Source organism: Protopterus annectens, chromosome 12.part0 (assembly GCF_019279795.1).
Source record: "Protopterus annectens isolate FY-2018-M chromosome 12.part0, PAN1.0, whole genome shotgun sequence".
NCBI classification, from domain to species: Eukaryota; Metazoa; Chordata; order Ceratodontiformes; family Protopteridae; genus Protopterus; species Protopterus annectens.
The window spans coordinates 1,131,156,357-1,131,181,924 of record NC_056746.1 but is presented as its reverse complement, the minus strand read 5'-3'; the positions used below and the strand labels follow the sequence as shown (position 1 = coordinate 1,131,181,924).

At 39.1% G+C, this 25,568-nt stretch overlaps 1 protein-coding gene across 1 annotated transcript in view; it reads left to right on the top strand.

The window, feature by feature from the left end:
- Window positions 1–25,568, top strand: part of LOC122816264 (arf-GAP with SH3 domain, ANK repeat and PH domain-containing protein 2-like) — a 1,594,524-nt gene that overhangs the window by 644,628 nt on the left and 924,328 nt on the right. The window contains exon 8 of the mRNA XM_044089001.1: window positions 14,596–14,671. Coding sequence (XP_043944936.1) covers window positions 14,596–14,671 — 76 coding nt within the window. The remainder of the gene's footprint in view (window positions 1–14,595; window positions 14,672–25,568) is intronic.

The window sequence follows — 25,568 nt, the reverse complement described above, 5'->3', positions numbered from 1 at the left end:
AGAGAAGGAAAAAAGCACTAGAGTTGACTAGAATTGAGACTACATTGGAAGTAAAGCAGAGGTAGGATTTTGGAGATGGAGATGAACAGGAATAAAACCAGGAACTTGGAAGTTGACAAATGTGGGATTACAAAGCAGTAATATTTGTGAAACAAGAAAATCTGGAAATATTGGACTTTTTTGACTGTTAAACTTGTGGAAGACTCTAAAGTATATGCCCTTCTTCACATCATTAATGTTTGGAAAAATACATAGGAGAGGGGAAGAGGAGGGAGGAAGTTAACTGTAAGTAAAACAATTTTAAGTAATAATTTGATAGTACATGATTTTCTTTGCCTGGTATAAAGTAAAGTTTTCTCTGTTATTTTTAAGTGTGATGGTGTAAATGTAATGCAAACAGGTGCTACTGTGTTTTTTTTCTCCCTTCTGTCTTCTTGTTCATTTTAAAGAAATGTAGGCATTGTAATGTAAAAAAAAGCTTGAAGAAGGAACTTTGTATCTGGTCCTCATGTCTCCATGTAGACAATCTGATAAAAAGAAATGGCTAGGAGATTACGCTTTCTGAAAGCAGTGAAGTGCTCTCCTGTCAGGGAGAGCTATAAAGATGAGACAAAACCAGACGGCACTTGAGAAGCACAGGCTATATATCATGCATCTTCACATGGATAAACTTTCTTTTAGGTTAACCCTAGTCTGCGAGCGTGGCTGTCAGTTTGGGGCACATGTTCCTATCAGGAATGTAAAACTTCAATATTTGAAGATGTACATAATTTTGTGCGTTAGTATTAAGTTAATAGGTGTTGGGTGTATTGGGGTGTTTTTTCTGAAGTCTTTCAATAAAACAAGAAGTTTTTTAAGATATGACATAGGCTGAAATGGATACGACATGAAATGACTGCTTAAAGATCAACCTGCCAAACAGTCTATGCATGTAACAAAATCTGACACTAAACACTTAACAAAAAAGCTGTTACACATAAAAGGTGTGAATAATTTTAACACAATGATGTTTTTGTAATGTCTTTAAATGTTAGTGGTCTTGCAGATAAATACAAAAAAAAAAGAGTAGTGAACTATATTAAATTGTAGAGTGCAAATAGCTATGCTATAGGAGACACACCTGGAAAGAACTGAACATGTGAATTTGATAAAGAAGGGTTTTCAGGATGGTTATTCAGCATAATGCTTGGGATAAAGGAAAAGAAAAGTACTTGCATTAATTGCAAGATGAGCTCTAACAGTGATAGAAGATGATTAAAAAGATGATAATGGTAGTTTTGTAGTACTAAGGGACTACTGGCAAGGAAGGAGGATTACACTGGCATGTATTATATTCCACCTAAAACTGCTATAAGAAAATTATGGGAGAAATAATTGGCTTTCAGCAAGGAATATTACTTATAGGTGGGGACTGGAATTTGATTTGCAGCAGTGAAGATGTATCTTGTGGGCCCAGAAGGGAAAAATGTAATAAAGGAGTGTAGATTTTTGAATTTATGAAAACATTTGGCATGGAAGAATGTGAATTCATTGCTAGGAGTGCGGAGTGAATTTACATATTATTCTCCAAGATACAAAAACTGGGCTAGGCTACACAGAATTTACATTTCACAGAAATATGTGCATTTAAATGAAAGTCTTGATATGCACCCAATAACTGTTTCAGATCATGTACCAATAAAAAAACACAGGGTAATGAAATAAAAATGAGACCCTGGCACTTTCCCACCTATCTGTTGAAAAGAGAGGAATTAGAGGAATGGGTAGTACAAATTACTCAGGAGCGTTAAGGAAGGTAGAAATATCTTCTGAAAATATAGTTAGGGAGTGGGATAAAATTAAAGTAAAGTTTAAAAGTAGGGTGGAAATGAGAGAGATGGTTAAGAAGTAACACAAATTATTTAGGGGGACTGGCAAGTGTTAAAGCATTGCAGAATAGGGGGCATTTCACAGAGCAAGAGGAAGAGCAACTGCAGAATGCTAAACAGAAGATAAGGGATTACCTCGATAACATGCATGAGTTTATGAAGATTACTGTTAAGCAACTGTTTTTTGATATTAATTCTAGAGCACAAAAACTTTTAGCATAGTGGCTTAGTCAGCAGAAAGTAGAAAGGGCTGTCGCCAAGCTTAGGGTGTCTATAACAAGGGAGATAACGAGACCCTGTAGAGGTACTAGAAATATTTCGGAAAGTCTGCATAAAGCAGAGAGATATGGAAGTCTAGAAATGGAACAGATGGAAATGTTTATGGAAGAATTTAATATGCCAAGATCAGAGGTAGATGAGGCTCAATTACTAGCAGGATATAAGGAGATGAAATAAAAATGGTGATGTGTAACCACTCCACAGGAAAGTCCCGATGAATAGATCGTATTCCAGTGGAAGTTTGGAAGTTAGGAAGGAAGGTTTTGTTTAAACTGTATTTTAAGAGAAAGAGAAATGCCAGTGTCCTGGAAGAAAGCAGTGGTGGCTGTAATACCTGAAGAGAGTAAAGACCTATCGGATCCAGCTTCATACAGGCCTATTTCAGTACTAAACCACGATTATAAAGTGTTCATCTACAGTGGCTAAACGAATGGCAAAAGTTATGCCAGAATCGATAGCTCTGGATCAATGTGGATTTGTGGAGAGGAGGCAAACATTTGACAACATTAACAGAACATTGATGATGCAGATGGAAGCAGAATGTAAGAAAATACCACTGTAGTTGGTGGGTCTTGATGCAAAGAAAGCATTTGACAGAGTAAGCTGGGATATTATGAGGACAGCAGTGGAAGCATTTGCATTCCCTGATAAAATTATAAGGTTGATTAGGAGGATAAGGAGGATATGTAAGGGATGGGAGGTGAAAATTAAAGTGGGTGGGTTCCTCTCTGGTAATTCTTGTTTGAGCAGATGAACCAGGCAGTGGTGTCCTCTTTCTCCTTTGTTTGCATTTTATTTAGAACCCTTGGCAAAGAAAGCAAGAGACTCAGAACTTCAAGGATATAATTGATATGGTAATCAAGAAAAGCGGTCTCTATTTGCAGTTGATAATAGTTTATATCTGACAAAACCAGAAAAGGACATTTCAATGCTATTTAACATTTTGAGATGGTTTCAAATCTTTTTGGGATACAAAATTAATAAAGCTAAAACAAAGGCAATGGCTGTAAATTATGTACCCACACACAGATTGGTACAGCAGTATTCATATTTATGAGGACATGATAAAATGAAGTACTTAGGAGTATGGATTAAAAATTATTATGGTGTAGCAGCTAAGGATATGTGGGAAGAGACTAAATAAAAGACGATACAAAAACTGAGAAATTGGAAGCTCTGTTGTATGGATAGGGAGAGTAAGATACAAACAGTTAAATGTTTTAATCCCTTTAGTCTTATACACAAGTCATGCATATTTTTATCAAAAAGGGGAGAAGTTGTGGATAGCAATTAATACAGAACTGAAGGATTTTATCTGGGAGTGGAAGACTGGAAGAGTCAAGTGTGGAATAAGCCAGTTCTTCCAACAGAACTATGTGGATTGGGATTACCTGATTTGAAGGGGTATTTCAGAGCTCCACAGTTAAGGCTCCTATATGTAGCACAAGTAGAAATCTATAATTAAAACTGGAAAAGGATGATGCTGAACAAGGGGGAAGCTCACAAAACAAGGAGAGAGAGGGATTTTGGATGCAGATCTTTAAGGAGAATAAGAATAATCATACAGAATATTATATTCATAAAGTATCAGAAAATATTCTAAGAACTAAGCCAACACAGGAATAGAGAAAGGGGATTCTGCCAATAGGGAAGACTGCAATTAGGGATATAGACAGTAGGAAAGAGCGGGCTGGAATTTATTGGAGAAAACTGGCAAAGGAACCAAGGTATTGGGAGCAAATAACTAGAGAGGGAAAGGTAATAGAATGAGAAGATGTTAAGAATTTATTTGGACTGTAAGCCAGAGATTGCCTTCTCTGTCAAGGACTGATATCAGAGTATAGGTAAAGAGAAAAAAAGGGGGTAGTAAATGAAAGACCAACACTGGTAGAGTTTTTAGTAGAATCAAAATAGAAGCTGCCATTAAAGCATTAATTAGTAGAACATATAAAATATTACATGATAACTCTTAAGAATCAATCAGAAGAGGTTAGAAAAGAGCTTGGATAAACAATTCACAAATAAACAATTGGGGGATGTATCTATGTCTTTCAAATATGCAACAGAATCCAGAAGGTTTATGATTTTTGCTTGGAAATGTTTCTATAGGTATTTTTATACCCCAAGTAGATGCCAGAGCATTTTTCCTCAGGTAGACAGCAAATGTTGGAAGTGTGATCCGGAAAAAAAACAGATAATTGGGAACATATTTTCTGGGAGTGTAATGAGTTAGCAGACTTTAAAGATTCCCTCCAGACTACTCTTATCAGAGATACTGGGTGAACAAATTGCTGTATATAGGGAAGTCATTTTTCTGAGCTATGATACAGAATCAGAATTCCCTAGACATAGTAAGACCTTGCTGAGTCTAATTATGGTGTCTGCCAAAAAGCAATTACTAGAAAATGAAAATCAAAGTCTAAATGAACTTTACTAGAAGTAGTAAATGTAGCAACAGAGATAAAGCAACTGGAATTGGGATATTTGAAAAAGGGTAGGAACAAATTACTTAGAAAAAAAAGGGAATTGTGGAACAATATATACAGAAGAAGGAATGAGGTTTAAAAAAAGGCAGGATATGAAAGAGCGATGTAATGTTTGACAATGATTAGGTAGATTATAACTGATGAATAATGTTTGCAACTAAAATTATTTCAGTATAGTTTGCTTTCATTTATGTACATGCATGATTGCTTACATCATAAGTGATAATTTAATAAAGATGTTTCTTGTTTTAAAAAAATACACTTTTGGAACCAATAATTTAAAGAAAGATGGTCCACATGTTACATCTCCATTTTACAGCAGCAAAAATAAATTACTTTGAAGTAAAAAAAAAAAAAAAAAAGAGGATATTCAGGCTGAAATTTTGAATCAAAGTTGCAAGCAAAACCCTGGTCACTCGCAGCTGCAGGTAATAAGTCTCCTGTTGAATATGCAGCTTAAAGTTGTGATTGTTTAACCATAGTACTTAAACAGCTTCTTGTATTGTATGCACTTTTAAAGTCTGATGAAGCGGTCAGGTGTACCGTGAAAGCACTCACTTTTTATTAAATGTTGATTTTACTTAGCCTTTGGATCATTATTTTCTATTGAATTTGACTCTACACTGGGTTTGTGTTTAAAATCTGGAGACTTTTATTGCCTGCAGCTGGGAGTTTCTACTGGATTTGACTCTACACTGGATTTGTGTTTAAAAACAGGAGACTTATTGCCTGCAGCTGTGAGTGACTGCGGTTTTTGCTTGCAACTTTGACTCTCATTTTATTTCTCCTGTCACTTTATTTTAGTATTTGGAGTTTATAACTTTTTCATACTGTCTATTTGCCTCTCCAAATACTGGACATGGCTGAAGGGCTTTTAAATCAAGTGCAAGTAGAGCTCCCATAGAACCCAATGAATGGAGCTGGAGTTTTACCAAAGAAGAATCAGCATTTAAATAACATTCTTGAGGTCACGATTAACCCTCTCTTACACAGTAATATCATGCAAGAAGCTATGCCTGAGCCAGAAGGTAAGAATTTATATCTGAAATTTCAACATGAATACTGGAGGATAAAATGTATAAATTTAAGCATATGCAGTAGCAACACTTTCATTTTGAAGCCTCTTTGAAACACCAAATAGTTCTGAGAGGACTCAAGAGTTCTCACTATGCCTAGCTATGGCCAGGCATACCCTCAACTATTGAGGCAATGGCAGATTCTGAACTTGAATTTAAGTGCCCAATATATGCATTTGTGAATTGACTTTTTCAAACCTATAGAGGAAGATTTGTTAAATGAAATACCGCTGCTGCAAAGTTAAATTTATGAATACTTCCCAGCAGTCATTATCTGTGATAAAATGGACTCATTACATGACAGTACTACTGTGTATGAAAAATGGCTTCAAGCAGCTAAGGTCCATAAATTACATAGGGACCTTGGCGATTTTCAAAAAGGAGCCGTTTTCTCATGGCCGAGGGAACAGAGAGATACTCATACTGTCAACACGGATTCCATTGAATCTACGATGAGGCAAACAGCTGCATCTTCAGCTGCAACATCAGAACTAGCAGTTCCACCTTTGAACGCCACACCAGAAGTGATAAATGAGCAAGAGAATGCAGGAGAGCATGCTGAGATACAGACGCAAAGCCAGCAGGTTACGGACATGATTATAGCAGATACTGAGCAAGTCGCTGATAAGGAAGTAATTGTAACAGTGAACGATAGAGCTGTTAGACCCAAAACAACTCAGACAAACCCAGGAAGAGATACCATTCACAGTACCTCACAAGGGAACAGTTTTTTATTGAAAAATCCGTTGCCTAGAAGGGAACGATCAAGGAGCCATATAAGGAAGGGCAGAATTCAGCGCCTGAACAGTGTGAATGAACCAATTGGGAAAGGGAAGAGCTGGAAATGACACAGTCAGGTTCAGTAATAAATATTTCTTCTGTTTTACTGTCTGAGGCACATATGTTGTTACTGGCTAAAGGTTTAAACTTTATACCTTCTCAGAAAGCAAACATGGTTGACATATTGAGAGAATTGAAATTGGTAGAAAGCTTACCCTGCATACTATGTTTAAAGGCAATAATAACTGTTATGAAGTTTTTAAGAAACCAACACATGCATCCCCCCACCACATTCTGTTATAGAAACTTTCCTAGAAGTATGTGAAAATGAGATTAGGGAAGTATTCTGTAAAGGTACTAAAACCAACTATTTTAATATGTCTCAAATGGAATACCAGGCCCTGCATGAATTGAAGTAAATGTCATGCATAGAAATTAGACCCACTGACAAAGGTGGGGGAGTTGTAGTATTAGATAGAGATCTATATTTACAACAAATCCGGAGTCTTTTAAATGATGAGAACACATATATTTCTATTTCTAGAAGTGCTGTGAAAGGGATTATTGATAAATTTTTATTTTTGGTGTTTGATTTATTAATTACAGGTATGATATCAGAACATTTGTTGAGATATTTTACTGTTGAATATCCATTGGTAGCAAATATGTATGGTCTACCTAAAATACATAAACATTCTACCATACCACCAATGCGACCAATAGTTTCTAGTAGAGGCTGTGCTATGGAGCCCCCTCTCTATATTTGTAGTAAAAAACCTGCACCCTTTTCTTGAAGGTTGTAATACTGTGCTTAGAGACACAAAGATGTTCATGCAGAATTTATATTCTAAAATGTCAGATATAGAAGGCGAATACATGTTTGTGGCCTTAGACGCTGAGTCACTGTTTACAGTGATACCTAATATTTGGGTCATAAATAATAAAAGGTATGAACTCTAATAAAGTTAGGCTATTATGGGCATTATTAGAAATTATTTTGGAAAATAATGTGTTTACCTTTGATAATGAATTCTTTCTACAAAAGGTTGGCATAGCTATGGGCGCACCTTGTGTCAATAGCTACGCCAACCTGGTCCTGGCACATTGGGAAACTAATGAAATTCTCCGGAACGACAATTTTAAAGATTCCATAAAATGGTACGTTCGTTTTGTGGATGATATTTTTATGCTATGGAGTAATACAGAAGTGAAATTAAAGAAATTTATTATACAATTACATAAAATAACCAATTTTCTGAAATTCACTTACAAATATTCAAATCAAGAGATATATTTCTTGGATGTTAAGGTGAATAAAGATGCACTACAAAGAATTAGAACTAGCCTATACAGAACACCTATGAGAAAGAACAACATGGTACGTAATAAGAGCATGCATCCTAGCCACGTAAAACGCAATGTACTTAAGGGACAAGTATATAGTTATGCGCTTGTACAATGATGATTCACAACTTAAACTAGCTCTGCTTGACCTGAAACAGGAATTCCTCGATAGAGGTTATAAAGAAATAGACATACATAATTGCTTAAGTAATGTATGGGATCGCAGGACTACTAGATGTAAATCATATTATGGTGAACATGAAGAAACAAAATAAAATAAGATGTTAGAAACAGATAATTGTACTATTAACAACTCTGAGTAACATTAACATATTCCAGTGACATAGGCACTTTCTGCACTATAATAAAAAGAAATTGGAATATTTTGAGTACTATAGATGAATTGAAGGATGAATTAACAACTCAACCAAGTTTTTCTTTTATTAATAATAAGTCACTGAAGAGACATTTGTGTTATAAGGCCAACAGTGATAAGAGATTTATATATTATGCCAGGGTAGGCACATATTCCTATAGTAATTGCCATTTTTAGTGGCAGTCACTATACACACCACCAACTAGATGCAAGGATAGAATTTAATTTTTATGCAGACTGCGCAATGAGAAACATTAATTTTTAGTTTCTTTACTGTATGCTGTGTGTTTTATATAGGTAAGACAAATCATAGCCTTAAAGAAAGAATATTGGAACACTTGAGGGATATTAAAAACAAGAAGTCAGAAAGTGCATTAGCACAACATCTCATCGAAAAGGGTAATGAACATGTCTTTAAATTGTTTGTTCTGGAAGTTGTACATGAGAACATGAGAGGAGGGGACATAAAGAACATTACAGAAGCAAATGAACAAAGATGGATAATGTTCTTTACTATTTAAACCAGGTAGTTTGTCTGCTTTAAAGTTTCCCTTAAACCTTTCTTAAAAGCACGTGCACTTAAACACCGAAAAGAATTTGAATTTAACCCTGTGTTTTAGAATGTTTATTATTGTTGTGTTTTTTTTTTGTTTTTTTTTTTAACTGCGGTGGTGGTGCTGCAGTAGCATTGTCACCTCACAGTAAGATGTTGTCCTGTTCGATTCTCAGCTAAAGCGTCTTCTGTGTGGCGACATGCGTGAATGGGCGTACCTTTGTTGAAGGTTGTGCGTCAGGGCTGGCAACTTGCCACGTAAAAATCTGCTGCCAATCATTAGCGGACCGGAGTTCTGCTGTGGTGACCCCTAACCGGGAAAAGCAGAAAGACCCAACTTTATTATTGTGTTTTTTGTGTGTATACACTTTTAATTATTAATGAATATGCTGCTTAAAGTCGTGATTGGTTAATCATAGTATTTAAACAGCTTGCTGTATTGTATGCACTTTTAAAGTCTGATGAAGCAGTCAGGTGTACTGCGAAAGTGCCCACTTTTTATTAAATTTTGATATTACTTGGCCTTTGCATCATTATTTTCTATTGAATTTGACTCTGCACTGGATTTGTGTTTAAAATCTGGAGACTTTTATTGCCTGCAGCTGTGAGTTTTTACTGGATTTGACTCTACACGGGGTTTGTGTTTAAAAACAGGAGACTTTTATTGCCTGCAGCTGTGAGTTTTTACTGGATTTGACTCTACACGGGGTTTGTGTTTAAAAACAGGAGACTTTTATTGCCTGCAGCTGTGAGTGACTGGTGTTTTTGCTTGCAACTTTGACTCGTATTTTATTTCTCCTGTCACTTTATTTTGGTATTAGGAGTTTATAACTTTTTCATACTGAAATTTTGAATCCTCTTTTCAGTAGGGAGATTTTTTCAGGACCATCTGCTGAGGTCCTAAAAGTGTGATGACAGTGGAAAATTGATTCAAAGAGTTACTCAGATTTGTCAGCCTCCCTTCCCCAAGTTTGTTAAAGGTTTCGCACCTATTTCAGCATATGTTTATGAAAAATAAATAGACATTTAAAAAACAATAATAAGCAGGCTGAAAAAAAAGGGGAGCCTCCCGTCAAACAGGACAGAACAACAAGTCTGAATGACTCTATAATTGGTACCCCCCCCCTTCCCACCCTGACAAGAATTTAAATCTCCCACAAAATCTAGTTTTCCATTTCTGTCTTTGGAAAAGGGTAATAGACAAATGGGTGTTAGTGATCCATAACAGGTACATATATGCCAGTGGAAGTGCCTTCCTCCTTTTCAAGGGTTTGCTCTTTATTCACCAGGTCAAACTTCCTTTTTTCCCCTTCTGTCATTTAGCATTTGCTACCTCAGGAGATAATCAAACTTGTTCTACGTTCTCTAACAGGGAATGGTGTGCTTTCACGAATGTTTCTGGTACTAATGAAAGAAACCTTTGAACCATATAGCTGGTAATTTGCGTTACTACGTTAAGTTCAGCTAAGAAAACTTCCACAGAACCCTACGAGATTTTTGATCATCTCTTGTGATGTATGTGGAAGTAGGTTCCCTGGGACTCCATTGAAAGTAGACACTGCCCAGTTGAATTTGGAGAGGTAAATAAAGGTTATTAACTTGTTTTAAAAATATATGCTTATTCAGTAAGAATCAGAATTAAAATAATGTATTTATATTATTTTGTTTACCAGCGTAGTGCACTGATCTCATTGGACCAATTCAATCTACAAAGAATATTTACCTCCTCAGGAGGATTGTTCACTTTCTCAGTCTAGTACTTAAACTGCCTCACCATTTCAGATGTTAATCAGTTACACACCATTGCATAAGTCTTTTGTTCCCACACAGAGTCTGTTGTGTTCTCAGCTTTTGTAGATTTACCTATATTCATGGCTAGAGGAACCTGGCTATTGCCTTCCTGAAGCTGAAACCAAAATAAAGGGAACACATTCTAAAATTTGAATGCAGAGTCAGTCATTAGTTGATTTTCATTAGACGCCAGCTTCAGTGGTTAAAAAGTAATTTGTAATAATTTGTATCAGTAACTGTACATATAATGTACACATTTATAATTTTATTTCAGAAACACTGATTTAAAGACTAGCGACACAGTGCTGTAGGGGCAAGCATCGCTGCCTTTAATTCCCTGGTTTGGTTCTTCAGCTGGAGTACCTTGCATACAGAATTTACACATCCTCCTTGTGTCCCCTTTAGTTTCTGTCAAGTGGTTTGATTCTTTCCCACACCCAAAGGACATGGTGTAGGTGAATTTGGGAGCCCACCAAGTTCAGATAAACTGCTTGAAAGCCCCAGTTTGCAGATTAAAATAACAAAAACCTGCAACCCACAGTGGCAATGTAGATGGACACTTTTATTCCAAACTACTTGGTTATTTCTAAGAATTCACGTTCCACTTCATTACATTGTTTTCTCTTTTTTCTTTCCTTTCAGTTGAGCATCAACCTTCTGTAAGATTTGATCCTGTTCATTCTCAGATGCTGGGAACCCTGCATGCACCCATTTGAGAGCTGACCAGAGGGGCTGTCATCCAGATAGCCATGGGGGTATCTGAACCTTCCATCTGTCTGCCATGGGAGTGGATACTTACAGCTGTGGCCCTAAGTGTCTGGTTTCACTCCCACCTTCCTAGTTTGGGGAAATCTATATTCCAGGATGGATCTTAGTTCTCCCCAGAAAATAGAACGAATTGGCACCATACCCCTTGCAGTCATCTGCCATTGAGAGCATTGCGTATGAGGGCATTTCTTTTAGTCCTTACCCTCACCTGATGACTGACCTGAGGACCCAAGTCACCACAGTGTATTCTGGTTCTATCCCCTAGGAGTATGTGCACTCCCACATGTGCATCCATGACTGCTATCGACTCTGGCTTGGGAGCTCAAAGCCCACATTTTTCCAGTCATGGTCCCCTGTTGCCATGCAGGTCTCTGCTCACATTGGAAAAGATTGACCACTGGAAACAACCATTCCCTACCCTCCAGGACTGGAAAACTAGCAAAGCTGTTCAATCCTATCCTCCCTTCTTGAATGACCAGTACCCAATCTGTTTATGAATGCTGGTTATTTGAGTTGCAGTCAGGACTTCTTTTGCACCACAAAGCCAAACTTTATCCGACTAAGTTTACATACATGCATCCACATATAAATACCATTTCTCCATGGTCACTTATGGATGCAATCAACATTCAAACTGTTTCATTGTAATATGAAAATTCTGAGTTCATAAAACTATGTAAAAATTACATCAAAAGTACTAAGTAATAAACGTTAAAAATATTTTGGCCATCTTAATGGCTTTGATGCCAATACATGCGCAGTATTCAAAATACAAATTCTCTGATTGTGTAACTTGCATTTAATTTCATTTACCATATTAGTCTACTTTTTCTGTAAAAGTGGCAAGATCCCCACCTTGCATATCTAATGAAACTCTTTCCAAAACAAACAAGAAAACTTATGAACTGATACACAGTGATATGAAGTATTAGATAATATCCATCTGCAGACCATTGCAAACTGAGCCAAAAACCTCCATTCAAACAGTTCCCTCAGTCTCAAAAAAGTTCCCCCAAGTCTCAAGGAGGAGGGCAGGACAAGATAGGAGAAGAATATGAAATGGCCAATCCAGTTATCTATGTTTATCTTAAGGTGCACGAGTGCTGTTCGAAAAGGTGGTGGAAATTTGTTCCTGTTCGAAAAGGTGGTGGAAATTTGTTCCAGAGATAAGGGACACATTGAGATATGAATCTAGCATGCCTTATTTATTAAGATTTAATTCCTGACCATGTATTGAGGTACCATTTGTTCTGCGAAGGACTATAAGGTCAAAGGGTTTGATTTTTCATGACTGGAAAGGCTGGTCATGTCTCTATGGAGCAGTCTGTAACAGACTAAATATAGAGAGAGGGCAACCAGTGCATCCCAGTAACCATGGTAGTGATGTTTTTAGTTATGAATCTCTGAGGTCACTCACATTTAGTGATATGTTGAAACAAATTCATACAGAGAGGTGCATTATATACAATAATGTGTCTGAGATATGAGTATAGCGGAATTAACACCATGTTAGATCTGGTGGAAATGCCTTTGGAAATTAGATGAGCTAGATTTTTGAACTGCTGCTGAGACATAATGGTCAAACAATAAAGGAATTATCGACATGAGTGCCTAGATTCCTTACAAAAGTGTCTGCTTGGAGAGATTTCACCTGTATGGTATGTGAAAATATTTTATCAAAATGAACTATGCTACATTTTTTCACATTTAGAGACCATTGTCCTTGCAACAATTGTTAACTTGATCTAACCCCCAGAGTCCCAGAAAAGAGACAGTTGCCTTAATAAAGGTGTTAGTAGCAACCTTGTAGACTTTTTTATGCAAAAAAGAACACCCATCAGTTCTTGGATGTTAAATTCCGTAGGATAAGTATCCATGTCGAGCCTGTTTTAAAGCATGTTGAAAAGTTCAAGGTCTATTAAGGCCTAGCCACTGATAGCTAAATTTATGTCCTTCATAATTACCTCCTTATTTTAAGAAGCATCCTGTAAGATGATGGTCTTCCTCTTGTTTATTAACTGCAGTGCCTATTAAAACTAAGCTCTGTCCCCTTTGTCTGCCTTTATTATTCTAAGATTTTTTTGCCTGAAGTTCATTCATTGCTGTCATTTTAACCTTAGATAGGTTATATACCATCTGTGTTTAATGGCTACTAATCATTTGTCTTGTACTTTGATCACAGATGTTTTCAAATGAACTGAAAGTTGTATTTAAAGGGGTAATTAAGTGCACTTCTGATCTTTGTTACAGAGTTAGTGATCACATTTCTTTCAGAGATGCTTTGTAATAAAAACTGGAGATCAGTTTGCATGTATATAATTTCAAATCTAATCTTGCTTGCTAAGATTAAATAACTAATCTTTTTGAAGTACCTATGTGTGAAGAACTGAAGCATGCTGGGCTTAAATTCTAAACCTTGAATGTATTCAGCCACCTGCTGCTGATCATTTTCTGCAGTGATGTCTGTTTCTCAATCATTGATTCCAACTTCCCTTGTAGAAATGACAAATTGGGAATGTACATTCAACATGCCATCTGATTAGGTGAGGGAGGTTAATGGACTTCACTGAAAACTCGATGTAGCACTCTCCTCCATTGTGGGGGGAGGGGGTCTTTTTACTGATTCATATTGATCCATATTGGGAGCCGGAAAGAAATTTCTCTGGTAGTCTGACCAGCTCAGGGCTTTCACGGCAGGAAATCCAAATAGTCAGGACTGTAACAGTGAAACACAAAGAACATCAACAGAATAATCGAAGTACCAGCGAATGTTACTTTATTCAAGAAGGAAGGTACCTGTTTGTGGTGTATGCATACCGTCCCGCATATGCTGCTGATAAACAGGGACATTTGCCTCGTAAAGTACATTTATGGTCTTTGATTCCTTGGTAAGAGGGAACTCAGATCTGCCCAGCAAAGCTAGGAATATTAACTTGGCTCATTGTCACTCCATAAGCTTTTGAAAAAAGAAAATACTGCCATATACTTCCAGATCAGTTTAGGAAGTCATTAACATTCTGATATTGTTGAACATTATGGGCATTTTAGGCTGAGTTGGCTAAAACATATCTATGATTAAGTAATCAGGTTGAAGACAGTATGATTCTTAGTATGGTAAAAATGTTCTGATCATAGAATATTCTAACTAGAATTGAAAGAGGTCTGCTTCATCCTGGATTTAACTTAGCTTCTGTAAATCCCAACATCGTGTGCAGTGCTTGTTGGCAGACATCACTAGTACCACATTATAAACATGTTTTTTATTTCACTCTAGCTTCTTCCAAGAATGTTTGAAAAATATTGAGGAGCGACAAGACTATATTGAAAGGCTGCGAGCAGAGCTTCAGACTGTGAGTGTTTCTTTTCACTGGACTTTTGCACAGTTGTGTTTGACTTAAATATACGTTACTAATTGTACCAATAAGAGCATGAGCTAAACTCATAAACTCATAAGTTCACTGTGACAGTTCATCAGCAGACGTAATCCATAGCACTCTGCAGGACACCTCTAAACCCAGTCCTGGAAAATTATGTCAATCTTTTATTTGTTTGACTTTTTTTTGGGGGGGGGGCTCCCACTTGCACTGCTGACCACTGTTAGTCTTTTCTCCCAATGATAATCGCTGTGTCAGGGCAGGGAATGCCATACTTTAGCCAGCAACAGGCATTTGCATTTTTTGGAGAGGAAATTAACTTGTATAGGGGGGTCAGCCATCATTAACTGAGAGACAACCATGCATAGATGCCTGATGTGTTGCACACATGAGCAAGACAAAACCAAGCAGTAGTGTCCTAACTAGATGGTACTAGCTATAGGAGAATCCACCCCTCTCCCATGCAGTGAATGTTTTCTTTAGTTGTCTGATCATTCTTCTGTCTGGTTGGTCCTCTGACACCTGAGTTAATAGTTAGTCTTGGGCTGCCAGCAGCACGATTAGATGTCCTGTCACTGTGTCACCAGGCTAACTTCAAATGTTATGAATTCTGTAAGTACTCATATGAACACATATACACATTTCCATAATTTTTCATGCTGTCCTTTCTTATTTTTTTTTGCATGTTAATATTCATACAAAAGATTAATATTTTTCTTTATCTCTCCCTTTCTCTCTCTCTCTCTCTCTCTCTCTCTCTCTCTCGCTGCCTCTCTCTCTCTCAAAATGCTTGGTATCTTTTTAGAGTTATCCTTGTTTGTCAAGGAATACAGCTTTCAGTGTTAGGATGCTTATGTTGTAGAATATTCTTTATAGCATTTTCACATTTTTTAAAGCTGTAGTGCTTGACATTGCTATAATGAAATATTTGAAAATGATCAGTCTTGTAAGTAAATACGTATATACCTACATGAGTGTAATGTCTTATAAAATGTGGACCCTTATAGGCTGTTATGGTGGCGATTTTGGTCTGTAGCTCTTCTTTATAGGACCACAACAATCTGTTATTACTCAGTCATACATTTTCATTTCCACAGAAGAAGCTATCACAATGTTTTTTGTTTGCTAACCTCATAAGTGGACTTATCCATACAGAGAGCCTTTATAACCACAGATGGAGCCACAGGTACATAAGATGCACAAGGTTCCAACAGGATTTTAAAACAATGTGCCACGTGATGATGTAATTACAGAAACAGCACAGAGCTGTGAAAGAGTAACTTCATAATGCTAAGTTAAAGAACACAAGGTGAGTGCATGAGATATTAAACTGAATGGTTAAAAACAGTTGTTCAAAAGTCATATTTTGAATAACCTGCACCTATGGCTCTGAGGGATAAAGCCCTGTCTGTACTCCCGATGACCTATGTTCAATTAGCAGTACTTGAGTTGGAGGGGATAGGCCTGGGAGGATGGTACTGAGCAGCACTGCTGGCTTCTCCTTCCTGTCGGGACGGACACTTTAGTGATACCTGATAGGAGCACTGTGTATTGTACCAACTGACCACAAACTTTACAGTACATCCATCCAAGCTGTATGCAGTACTTAACAACATGGAAAATAGTGCATGTGTATGTGTGTGATCATGCACACTTCAAGGTCTAACAGCTTGTCTGAGCTCTAGGGAACCACTGAGATGGTAAGGTGCTGCTTACATACCTGCTAGGTAACCCACTTCCACCTGGCTTGAGCTATTACAGGAAATAAATTGGCCAGTTGGGTTTCCAGGGCAGGAACAAATGGGCTGTAGGGCTCTCGCCTAATCCAGGGATGCCAAGCTCTCATTTTTCACTGAATGAGTGAGCCAATTTGTTACTGGTAGTGGAGCATGTGTGTGCAAAACATGGTGATCTGATTTCCCCCTTACCAAAACTATATGTAACCTACTGCAGCTTGTTGTGAAATTCAAATTCATATTTATAATTGTGGAGGGATAGGAGGAGCGGTTACCTGCTGAGTGGCTCAACAGGTAGCACACTTACTTACCTTTGATGCTGGAAGATCAGAAGATTGGCAGTTCTAGTCCCACCCAAAGTACTTGTAATGCAGTGCAGTATCAGTTGGGTACTATATTTCTGTGTGCGCTATCTTTTGGCTGAGACACTGCACCAAGGTTCTTCCTGCCTGAGATGGTGGCACTTACTGAAAAGAGGAGGGGGAGTTCCCTGGTACTCTGACCAAATGTTCCTGTTCAGTATAAACATTCCTCAGGCTTCTCCTGAATAGAGGCCACTGGCCTAGCAGAATTGATCTGCTCAACAAAACATAAATAGTGTAGATCAGAGTGCATGTGCTGTGTACCGTGTCTTTAAGAAGCATGTCAAAGGTGTAGCATGCATGTATAAATGCCAGGCTCATGCCATTCCTAGTGCCATTTTGAGAGTGCAGCCAGAGAGTAAGCATGTATGATTACAACAGTTTGTTTGCATACAAGTTAAGGTAAAGTCAGTTAACTTCTATCATGATTTGTTTGTATATAATAAAGCTGCTTAAACAGAACCCACAAAGACTCTTCTATTGCGTCTAAAGTAGTAGAGCGACAGCTTGTAATTTAGAAGGTTTCCTTGACTGGCGTTTGTTTTTGCTATTGAGTGTGTCATTTCATCAAACCTAAGATAATTGTATATTTGCCAATCAAAAACTATATAAAAAAGTAAAACACACAGGCAAGGTCCCCTCCCCTGCAATCACCATGCATATGGCTGTACCTCCTAACTACAATAATACAATAATTCCAATGTCCTTGAGATTTCGGGGAAATAAGGTATTACCACCCCTTAACAGAGACTGCAGGCTTCATTTGATGAACTGAACAGCGCTGCTTTTAGCTGTTCATCCTCGTGAGCTCTCTCTTGTATATTGGACAATAGCCCATTCTTTCCAATGAAAGCTGGAGCTTTGGCAGGTTTTGCAGCATTTCAGAGATCTTTTAATCTGAGAATACTGATGAGTCTGCATTCTTTTTGCTTAGACAAAGCTTAGTCTGGCAGATTCACTTTAATCACTTCTCTCAGATTTACTTTTCATGGCTTCCTTTAGTTTCAAGGTTCATGCCAGCAACTATGCAAATATTTTTTTTTCACATTTGGTACATTTAGTCCTGTGTGATTGTGGAAGTGGGCCTGTGTTCATCTAAGTACACTTTTTGTGGAAGTGGATCCTATGAGAAGTTTTCTGAAGCTGTGGGCAAATCATATTGGTTACTTCTGCTCCATCCATTATGGTCCCAGAATAAGATGCTTTTCAGTTAGACTGTGGCCCTCATGGGCACTCTCCACTAGCAGCCAGAAATGTCTGATTTCAACACCAGAGGTCCTGTGTTGCTACGTCCCTTAGCACTGGTACGTTCAGCCGCAGGTATCTCCTTTGCTGGCTCACTTGCAGCCTTTTAATTTCATCTGCATGTGTTTGAAGCTAGGATATTCATTGTCTTTGTGCTGGACAAAATGTTGCTCTCTAAAAATGTAGTATACCATGCTTGCAGTAGTGTACTCCTGAGTGCCTGGCCACTGGCTATACTCTTGCCAATGGACAGCTACTGCAGGATGAGTTTTGGCTGCTCAGGTTGGTGAATTTGTACAGCATCATTCTGGGAAGAGTTGGTTCTCTGTGCCTCTTGTGTGTTCTATCAGGTACTGTTGCTGTATTGTAGTATATCTCAGCTGATGCATCAGCAATCTGAGTATAGGCTCTTTCATAATGTGCAGATGAACACCAGTTTTTGAGAACTTGGACCACAGAGATTTGCATTTGAGTCATAAGGTTTCCAATAATTCAGAGCAAGTTTAAAAGCCAAACCATTCCATTATTGTAGACCAAGAGTGGAATGTATTAATACTATCAAAATCTAACATTTGATGCCATGTTGCGGTGGGGTTGTCAGTTTTTCATCACATTTGCAGTTGCTTGTCTCCTGCCTTCATTACTTCAGAATCCTACACCAGTCTTCCCAGTCTTGGAATGGTTGTCATTAATAGCATTTTACTTTTTATGTACATTCCATCCTTCCTAGTACAAGTACAACAAACATTTTGTAGCATGTACCTTCTTATGGCCATTTTATTTGGTGCCGTGGCCTTGGAGACTTTATTACCCTTTTTTGCAACAAGACCTTTACAGCTCCTCCATCTTTAGCAAGGTCATGTATTTCAGTCCTTCCTGCATGCGTTGACGGCTTGTTACTTACTTTTTTGGAGAGTTTTTGTGTTCACTAAAAGCACTGCCTAATGTAACTGTGATATCTAAAATGCCTTGTACCAAAGCTACTTTACAGAGTGGAGTGGAAATGCTTACCTTCATGATCTCCTCACTGCATGAATAGAACACATTATCAGGATATGAGTGTGTCAGTGTGATTCTAAGGGGAAAGGCAAAGTAAGGAAGAAGGCTGCATGAATAGGAGTCAGTTCAAAAATCAGGAAATACTGATGTTCTTCGTGTTTCACTGTTGCAGTCATTACATTTGGGTAATCCTGCTGGCAGGTTGCCCTCAGTCGGCCTGAATTCCAAAGTCCTGGGTCCTGCGTCAGCTGCTGTCACCCCTTCCCTAATGCCAGGTCGTCAGGGGTATAAAAGAAGCTGCCAATGCCATTTTCTTCAGTCTTTCTTGCCGTGCGGTGCCCGAAGCAGAAGCAGTTTGCAAGTGCCGGTCAGCCGACTCCTGAGATTTTCGTGTTCGAGTTTCAGATCCAAAATATTCAATAAAGCTAAGTACCCCATTGGGGAAACTTTTTTCTTGCTCCAGACAGATGTCAGAAAAAGTAAATAATTGTATTTCTTGTGGAAAGCAAATACCTCATAAGGATTTTCATTCTTACTGTATTCCTTGCCTAGGCCCTGATCACAACGTTTCTGGTTGTCGGTTTTGTGCTAGATTTAACCAACGCACTATTAAGCGTCTGTATGATTTTGTTTTAAACTATTTTGGACGCCGGTTTAATTATCCAAAAATGTCGTCGCATAGCCATCCGACTACCGGAGTTCACAAAAAGCGCAAAGAAAAGGAGAGAGTCAACCGAGGCCCAAAACCGACGAAGCTTCTCCTAAGCCAGTCGCCGGTTCTCAGTGAGGTGCTGTCGCAGCCCCTGACGCCCGCTACTTTAGAGTTGCAGGTCGCTACCAACTCCCACGTGGAGTTGGCCATGCCACTGGAAACTCAAGGTATTGGAGCCTCGGATACTATTCCTTCAGATGGGTCTGAAGCCGCTGAGCAGGCACCGGCTTCTGAGGGTGTATTCAGACCTAAACATCTTTACATTAAACCAATTTCAGCTTCAAAGGCAAAGACTAAATCACCTTCTAAAGCAAAGAAACAAACTCAAGAGCCACGTGGTCAGGCCTCTGTGCCCAAAAAGATGCTCAAAATGGCCGAAGACTTGATTACCTTGATCAGGGGTTCCCATCCCCCTCCAGATAAGAGGCCTAGGCAAGAGACTGACTATGAATCTTCAGATCAGGTTTCCATTTCTTTGATTCCTCTTCTGATCAGGAATTTTCTCTTCCCCCCCTGTGGGGATTCTGATGCTGAAGAATCTATGCCTTCAGCTTCTCCTCCAGAGGACTATTCTTTTGGAGAAACCTTGCATACCATGAGGGAGCATTTCCACTGGGAGAGCCAAGTTTTTTCAGAATCTAAAAAGAGGTTCAGGGATTTCCTTTTACTACCTCAACACAGGCCACTAGCCATTCCACCTGTGTTAGACATTGTAATGTAGATGATGTGTTTTCGGAGTCTAGTCTTACCCCTGACTCCTTACCTCCAGCTCCTGTTAAGCCTGATCGATATTACACGGTTCCTGACACTCATAAATTCCTTTTTAAAAACCCTGCTGCAGACCCAGAAACTATTTCTCAGGGTCCCAAAGGAGTTGAGGCTTCCGCTGCAAAAAATCCTACCCCCTCTGACAGAGATTCTAGGGCACTGGATAGATGGGGAAAAAAGGTTTACACATCTGCTACCTTGGCTATCATATGCTCAAATATCAGCAACATGTCATGGCATTGCTTAAACAGAAAATGTTGTTAAACTCTGAATGTGCAGAAAACAAGGAAATGCAGGATTTATTGCATGCAGCTGAACAAGTTGGAAAGCATACTTTGCAATGTGGTTTTGATTCTTTGGAGGCCTCCTGCAGGGCAGCAGTTATGGGCTCTGTAATTCGGAGGCATGCTTGGTAAAGGAACAAAATCTGCCTGATCATGTCAAAGTTAAATTATTAGATGCACCTTTACAGCATGATACTTTGTTTGGTGTTAAGGCAGAAGAGGTGTTAAAGAAAATGGAGGACAAAGCTAAATCTATGCAAACGGTCAAATATTTTTTACTAGTACAGCCACCTAGGTTTAGTAGACACTGGCCAACTAAGAATTGGTCCTTTCCTGTGTCAGACAGACCTCAAAGGGGCAGATCCAGATGCCCTAGAGGCAGATCCCAGGCGCAAGGTTCATATAGGTCAAAGCAGTGGGATGCTTCTACCTCCAAAGATGGAGAAGACGAATCACAACCATACAGGAAACATTCTCAATTACTTCCCCTGCCTGCACCAAGCACTTATCTCCTGGCAGCACCCTTAAGGGGGAAATTAGCACTTTTTTCTCAAAATTGGCACATTATAACCCAGGACAAGTGGGTCCTAAATATCGTGTCACAAGGCTACAAGTTCCATTTCCATACTCTGCCAAAGGCAAACGGCTGGCCAGATCTGCCAAAAAATCAATGGGCAGAGGCACAAAAACAAGTCTCATCCCTCATGGACATGGGGGCCATTCAGCAAGTTACCACAGCAAGAGCAGAGACAAGGAGTTTACTTGAGGCTATTCTTGGTACCCAGAAAGGACAAGACCTGGAGGCCAATACTGGACCTATCTATTCTGAACACATTCCTGGATATACCAAAATTTAAAATGTTGACTTTGCAGCAGCTTCTGCCCATGCTGGGCAAGAACGCTTGGCTTGTGACTTTAGACCTAAAAGAGGCATACCTGCATGTCCCAATCAGACAAAAATGCAGAAGATACCTCAGATTCAAGGCTGGCTCAATGCATTACCAATTCTCTGCACTGCCCTTTGGCTTATCTACTGCACCCAGGGTCTTTACAAAGTGCCTGGCACCAGTAATTGCATTCTGCAGACAAAGAGGAATACATATTTATCCTTACTTCGACGACTGTCTAATTCAAGCAGAGAACAAGGGCATTCTTCCACAGCATCTGGCGTTTGTGAAAAGACTTCTAACATGCCTAGGGTACACAGTCAATGAAAAGAAATCTAAACTAGTACCCTCTCAAGAGGATTCTTGGATGCAAGCTTAAATACAACTGCCCAGATGGCTTATCTCATGCCAGACAAACAACGGCAACTGACTACCTATTTCAAAATGTTGGCAACAAAGGCTGTTATCTGCAAGAAACATTCTGCAGGCTTTGGGCTTCATGGCATCCTGCATCCTACTAATTCCATATGCAAGACTGCATATGAGGAAACTTCAATGGTACCTAAAAAGTGTTTGGACTCAACATTGCCACAGCCTGGAAACTATGATTACTCTCATTCCCTGCCTGCAGCAGGAGTTTCAATGGTGGGCAAAGGCTTGTCACCAAAACAAGGGACAGCCATTCACATTACCCCCAGCCAGGCAGACACTAACAAACGGATGCTTCAGATTATGCCTGGGGGGCCCACATGGCAGAAAAATGCATTCAGGGCACATGGACCTCAAACCAAATGCATCTACATATCAATCAAAAAGAGATGCTAGCTGTTCAAAATGCCCTGACAGCCTTCAAGGACCTACTTCATCCAGGACAACTACTGATAGACAGACAACCACGGTCATGTGGTATATAAACAAGCAGGAGGGCACACATTCTTACCTCCTTTGCAGACTAGCCTTGACTTTGTGGGACACAGCATTGACTTATCAAGTACATCTGCAGGCACAATTCCTGCCAGGAAGGAAAAATACTCTGGCAGATTAACTAAGCAGAAACCTCATGGATCCCCACAAGTGGCAGCTGAATCCACAAGTCTTCATCATAACAAGGAAATGGGGATGCCCGGACATAAATCTATTGCCTCCCCTCACAATTACCAACTAAAAAGATTCTGCACAAGGATTTATCACAGACAAGCATGGAAAGTGGACGCCCTATTTTTCAGCTGGAAAAACCTATCCGTATATGCCTTTCCACCTCTGCCTCTCCTCCCCAAGGTACTCCTAAATGTCAGACAGGAGAAGCCAAAGATACTAATTGCCCCAGACTGGCCCCGCTAGTTCTGGTATCCAATACTAAGGAACTTGTCTCAATGCCCAGCTTGGACCTTACCTCAAATACTTCATCTACTGTCCCAGCAAAACAGTCAGATCCTGCACAGCCAACTCAGGACTTTAAACCTGGCAGCATGGCGGATAATGTAGTTATACAAAACACACCTCTCAGTAAAGCTGTGATGGATGTCATTTTGGAAGCCAGAAGGCCTAGTACTAGAAAATCTTATGCTGGAAAAAGGAAGAGATTCTGTGCTTGGAACCAGGCACAAGGAACTGATACAGCTGTGCCAAATATTCCTCAGATTTTGCAATACTTAACTGAGATGCTGGACAAAGGCCTATCTTTTTCATCTATTAAAATTCATGCCTCTGCCATTTCGGCTGATTACAATGCAGAGCCACCAATCTTTTCTCATCCCTTATTAAAGCAGTACATCAGAGGGGCCAAAAAATTAAGGCCTCCAAGGAGACCACCAATGCCTGCATGGGACCTCAACTATGTCTTGGAAAAACACACCCTGCCTCCTTTTGAGCCAGCTGCTACTGATATAAAGTTTTTATCTTGGAAAACAGCTCTTGCTCCTAGTAATAACTTCTGCAAGACGAGTTTCAGAGCTACAGGCACTCATGGCTGTAGAACCTTTTATCATTTTTTATCCAGACAGGGTCTCTCTGAGGACAAACCTAACATTTATACCTAAGGTGGTGCCCAGTGTAGCTCTTAACCAAACTATACAACTGCCAACATTTTTATCCAAATCCACAGAACAAGAGGGAGAGAATTCTGCATTCTTTGGACGTACACAGACAGCTTAGATTCTACTTGGACAGAACCAAAGTTTTCAGAAAGACAGAGCAATTACTAGTGGCAAATGCTGCAGGATCACAAGGAAAGGCTATCTCAAAGCAGACTATTTCAAAGTGGATAGGCCACTGCATTTGTTTCTGCCATGTACACCATGGAAAGCCAGTACCTAAGGGCATTAGACCACACTCGAGCTGCAGCCACTTCAGCAGCCTTTCTCAGGGGAGTACCAACCAAGGACATTTTAGAGGCTGCTACTTGGAGTTCAGTGCACACCTTTACAAAGCACTATCATCTACCACTCTACTCTAAATCCAGGGCAGGCTTTGCCACTGCAGTTCTGCAGGGCCTCATAGCCGCTCCTAATGCTGTTTAGCTCCAGCCTCCCATACATAGCTTTGGGACTCTACAGAAATGTAATTACTGCAACAGTGAAACACGAAGAACATGGTACAGTTGTGTACACTTACCATAAAGTAGATGTTCGAGTGTATTCACTGTTGCAGTCCAGGTTACCCACCCGCCATCCCCCTTTTCTTCTGATGGAACCTATCTTTCCTTTCTCGGATTTATACAACCTATGTGGTTATTTGCTTGCAGATGAAGGTAAAGTTTATATTGGTGCATGTAATTATATATATATATATATATATATATATATATATATATATATATATATACATTTTGGCTCCCCTTTTAGGGAGCACCTGACATCTGGGGCAAGAAAAACTAAAGAAAATGGCGTAGGTCGCATCTTTTATACCCCTGACGACCTGACGTCAGCAAACGGGTGACAGCAGCTGACGCAGGACCCAGGACTTTGGAATTCAGGCCAACTGAGGGCAACCTGCCAGCAGGATTACCCAAATGTAATGACTGCAACAGTGAATACACTCGAACATCTACATTTATGGTAAGTGTACACAACTGTACTTTTCATTGAATGTGATAGGCCAAAGAATGCATTATCAAAGGTAGGGAGTGCAGTGTAGGTTAATACAGGAATGCAAAGATCCTTAAAACAGATGCAATGACAGGATGATATCCACATTGGTGCTAGCATTAGCACATGAATAGGTTTTCCTGTGTAAGCAACAACATATATTGCAGAGACACAGGACTGTTAAGTATATTTTAACATCCTTTTCTGATACATGGCTTGCCTTTTTCTTGAAACAGACCATGTGGTATCACTGGCTGTGATATGTTTTTAAGGCTATCTTGATCAGTGATAAAAAGCTTTAAAATGCCAAGTTATCCTTAGACAGTGGAAAGACGACAAAGTGATTTCTCTTTTTCTTAGCTTTACTCTCACAAGTGAAAAATGTATCTCCTCATTGCCTGATAGAAAAAGGAAACGTGATGCCCCCTGTAACAAAGCAATTTCCTTTGAGCTTGTGCCGAATTTTTTTTTTACTATTTTTGTGTACTTAGCCATAGAAATGCTTTGTGTATTCAGACAGATCCTGTTCATAACCCTTCTTCCAGTTGTTCATGAGGTCAAAAGTGATTTTTAGGCATTCCCGTGGAACCTGAAAGATGATTGTTTTGAAGTTTAGCAAAGTATTTTAGTTGCTCAAGACGGCAACTAATGTGAGGCAATTTTATTCTATTCACTTCAACTGTAACGACTAACTTTTCTGTTATTTCATGTTTCTGAAGAAAAGCTGGCAACAGCTTAAACTCCCTCGAAAGCAAAGTGTTTTATCAGTGACTACATTTTCTTATATATTACCT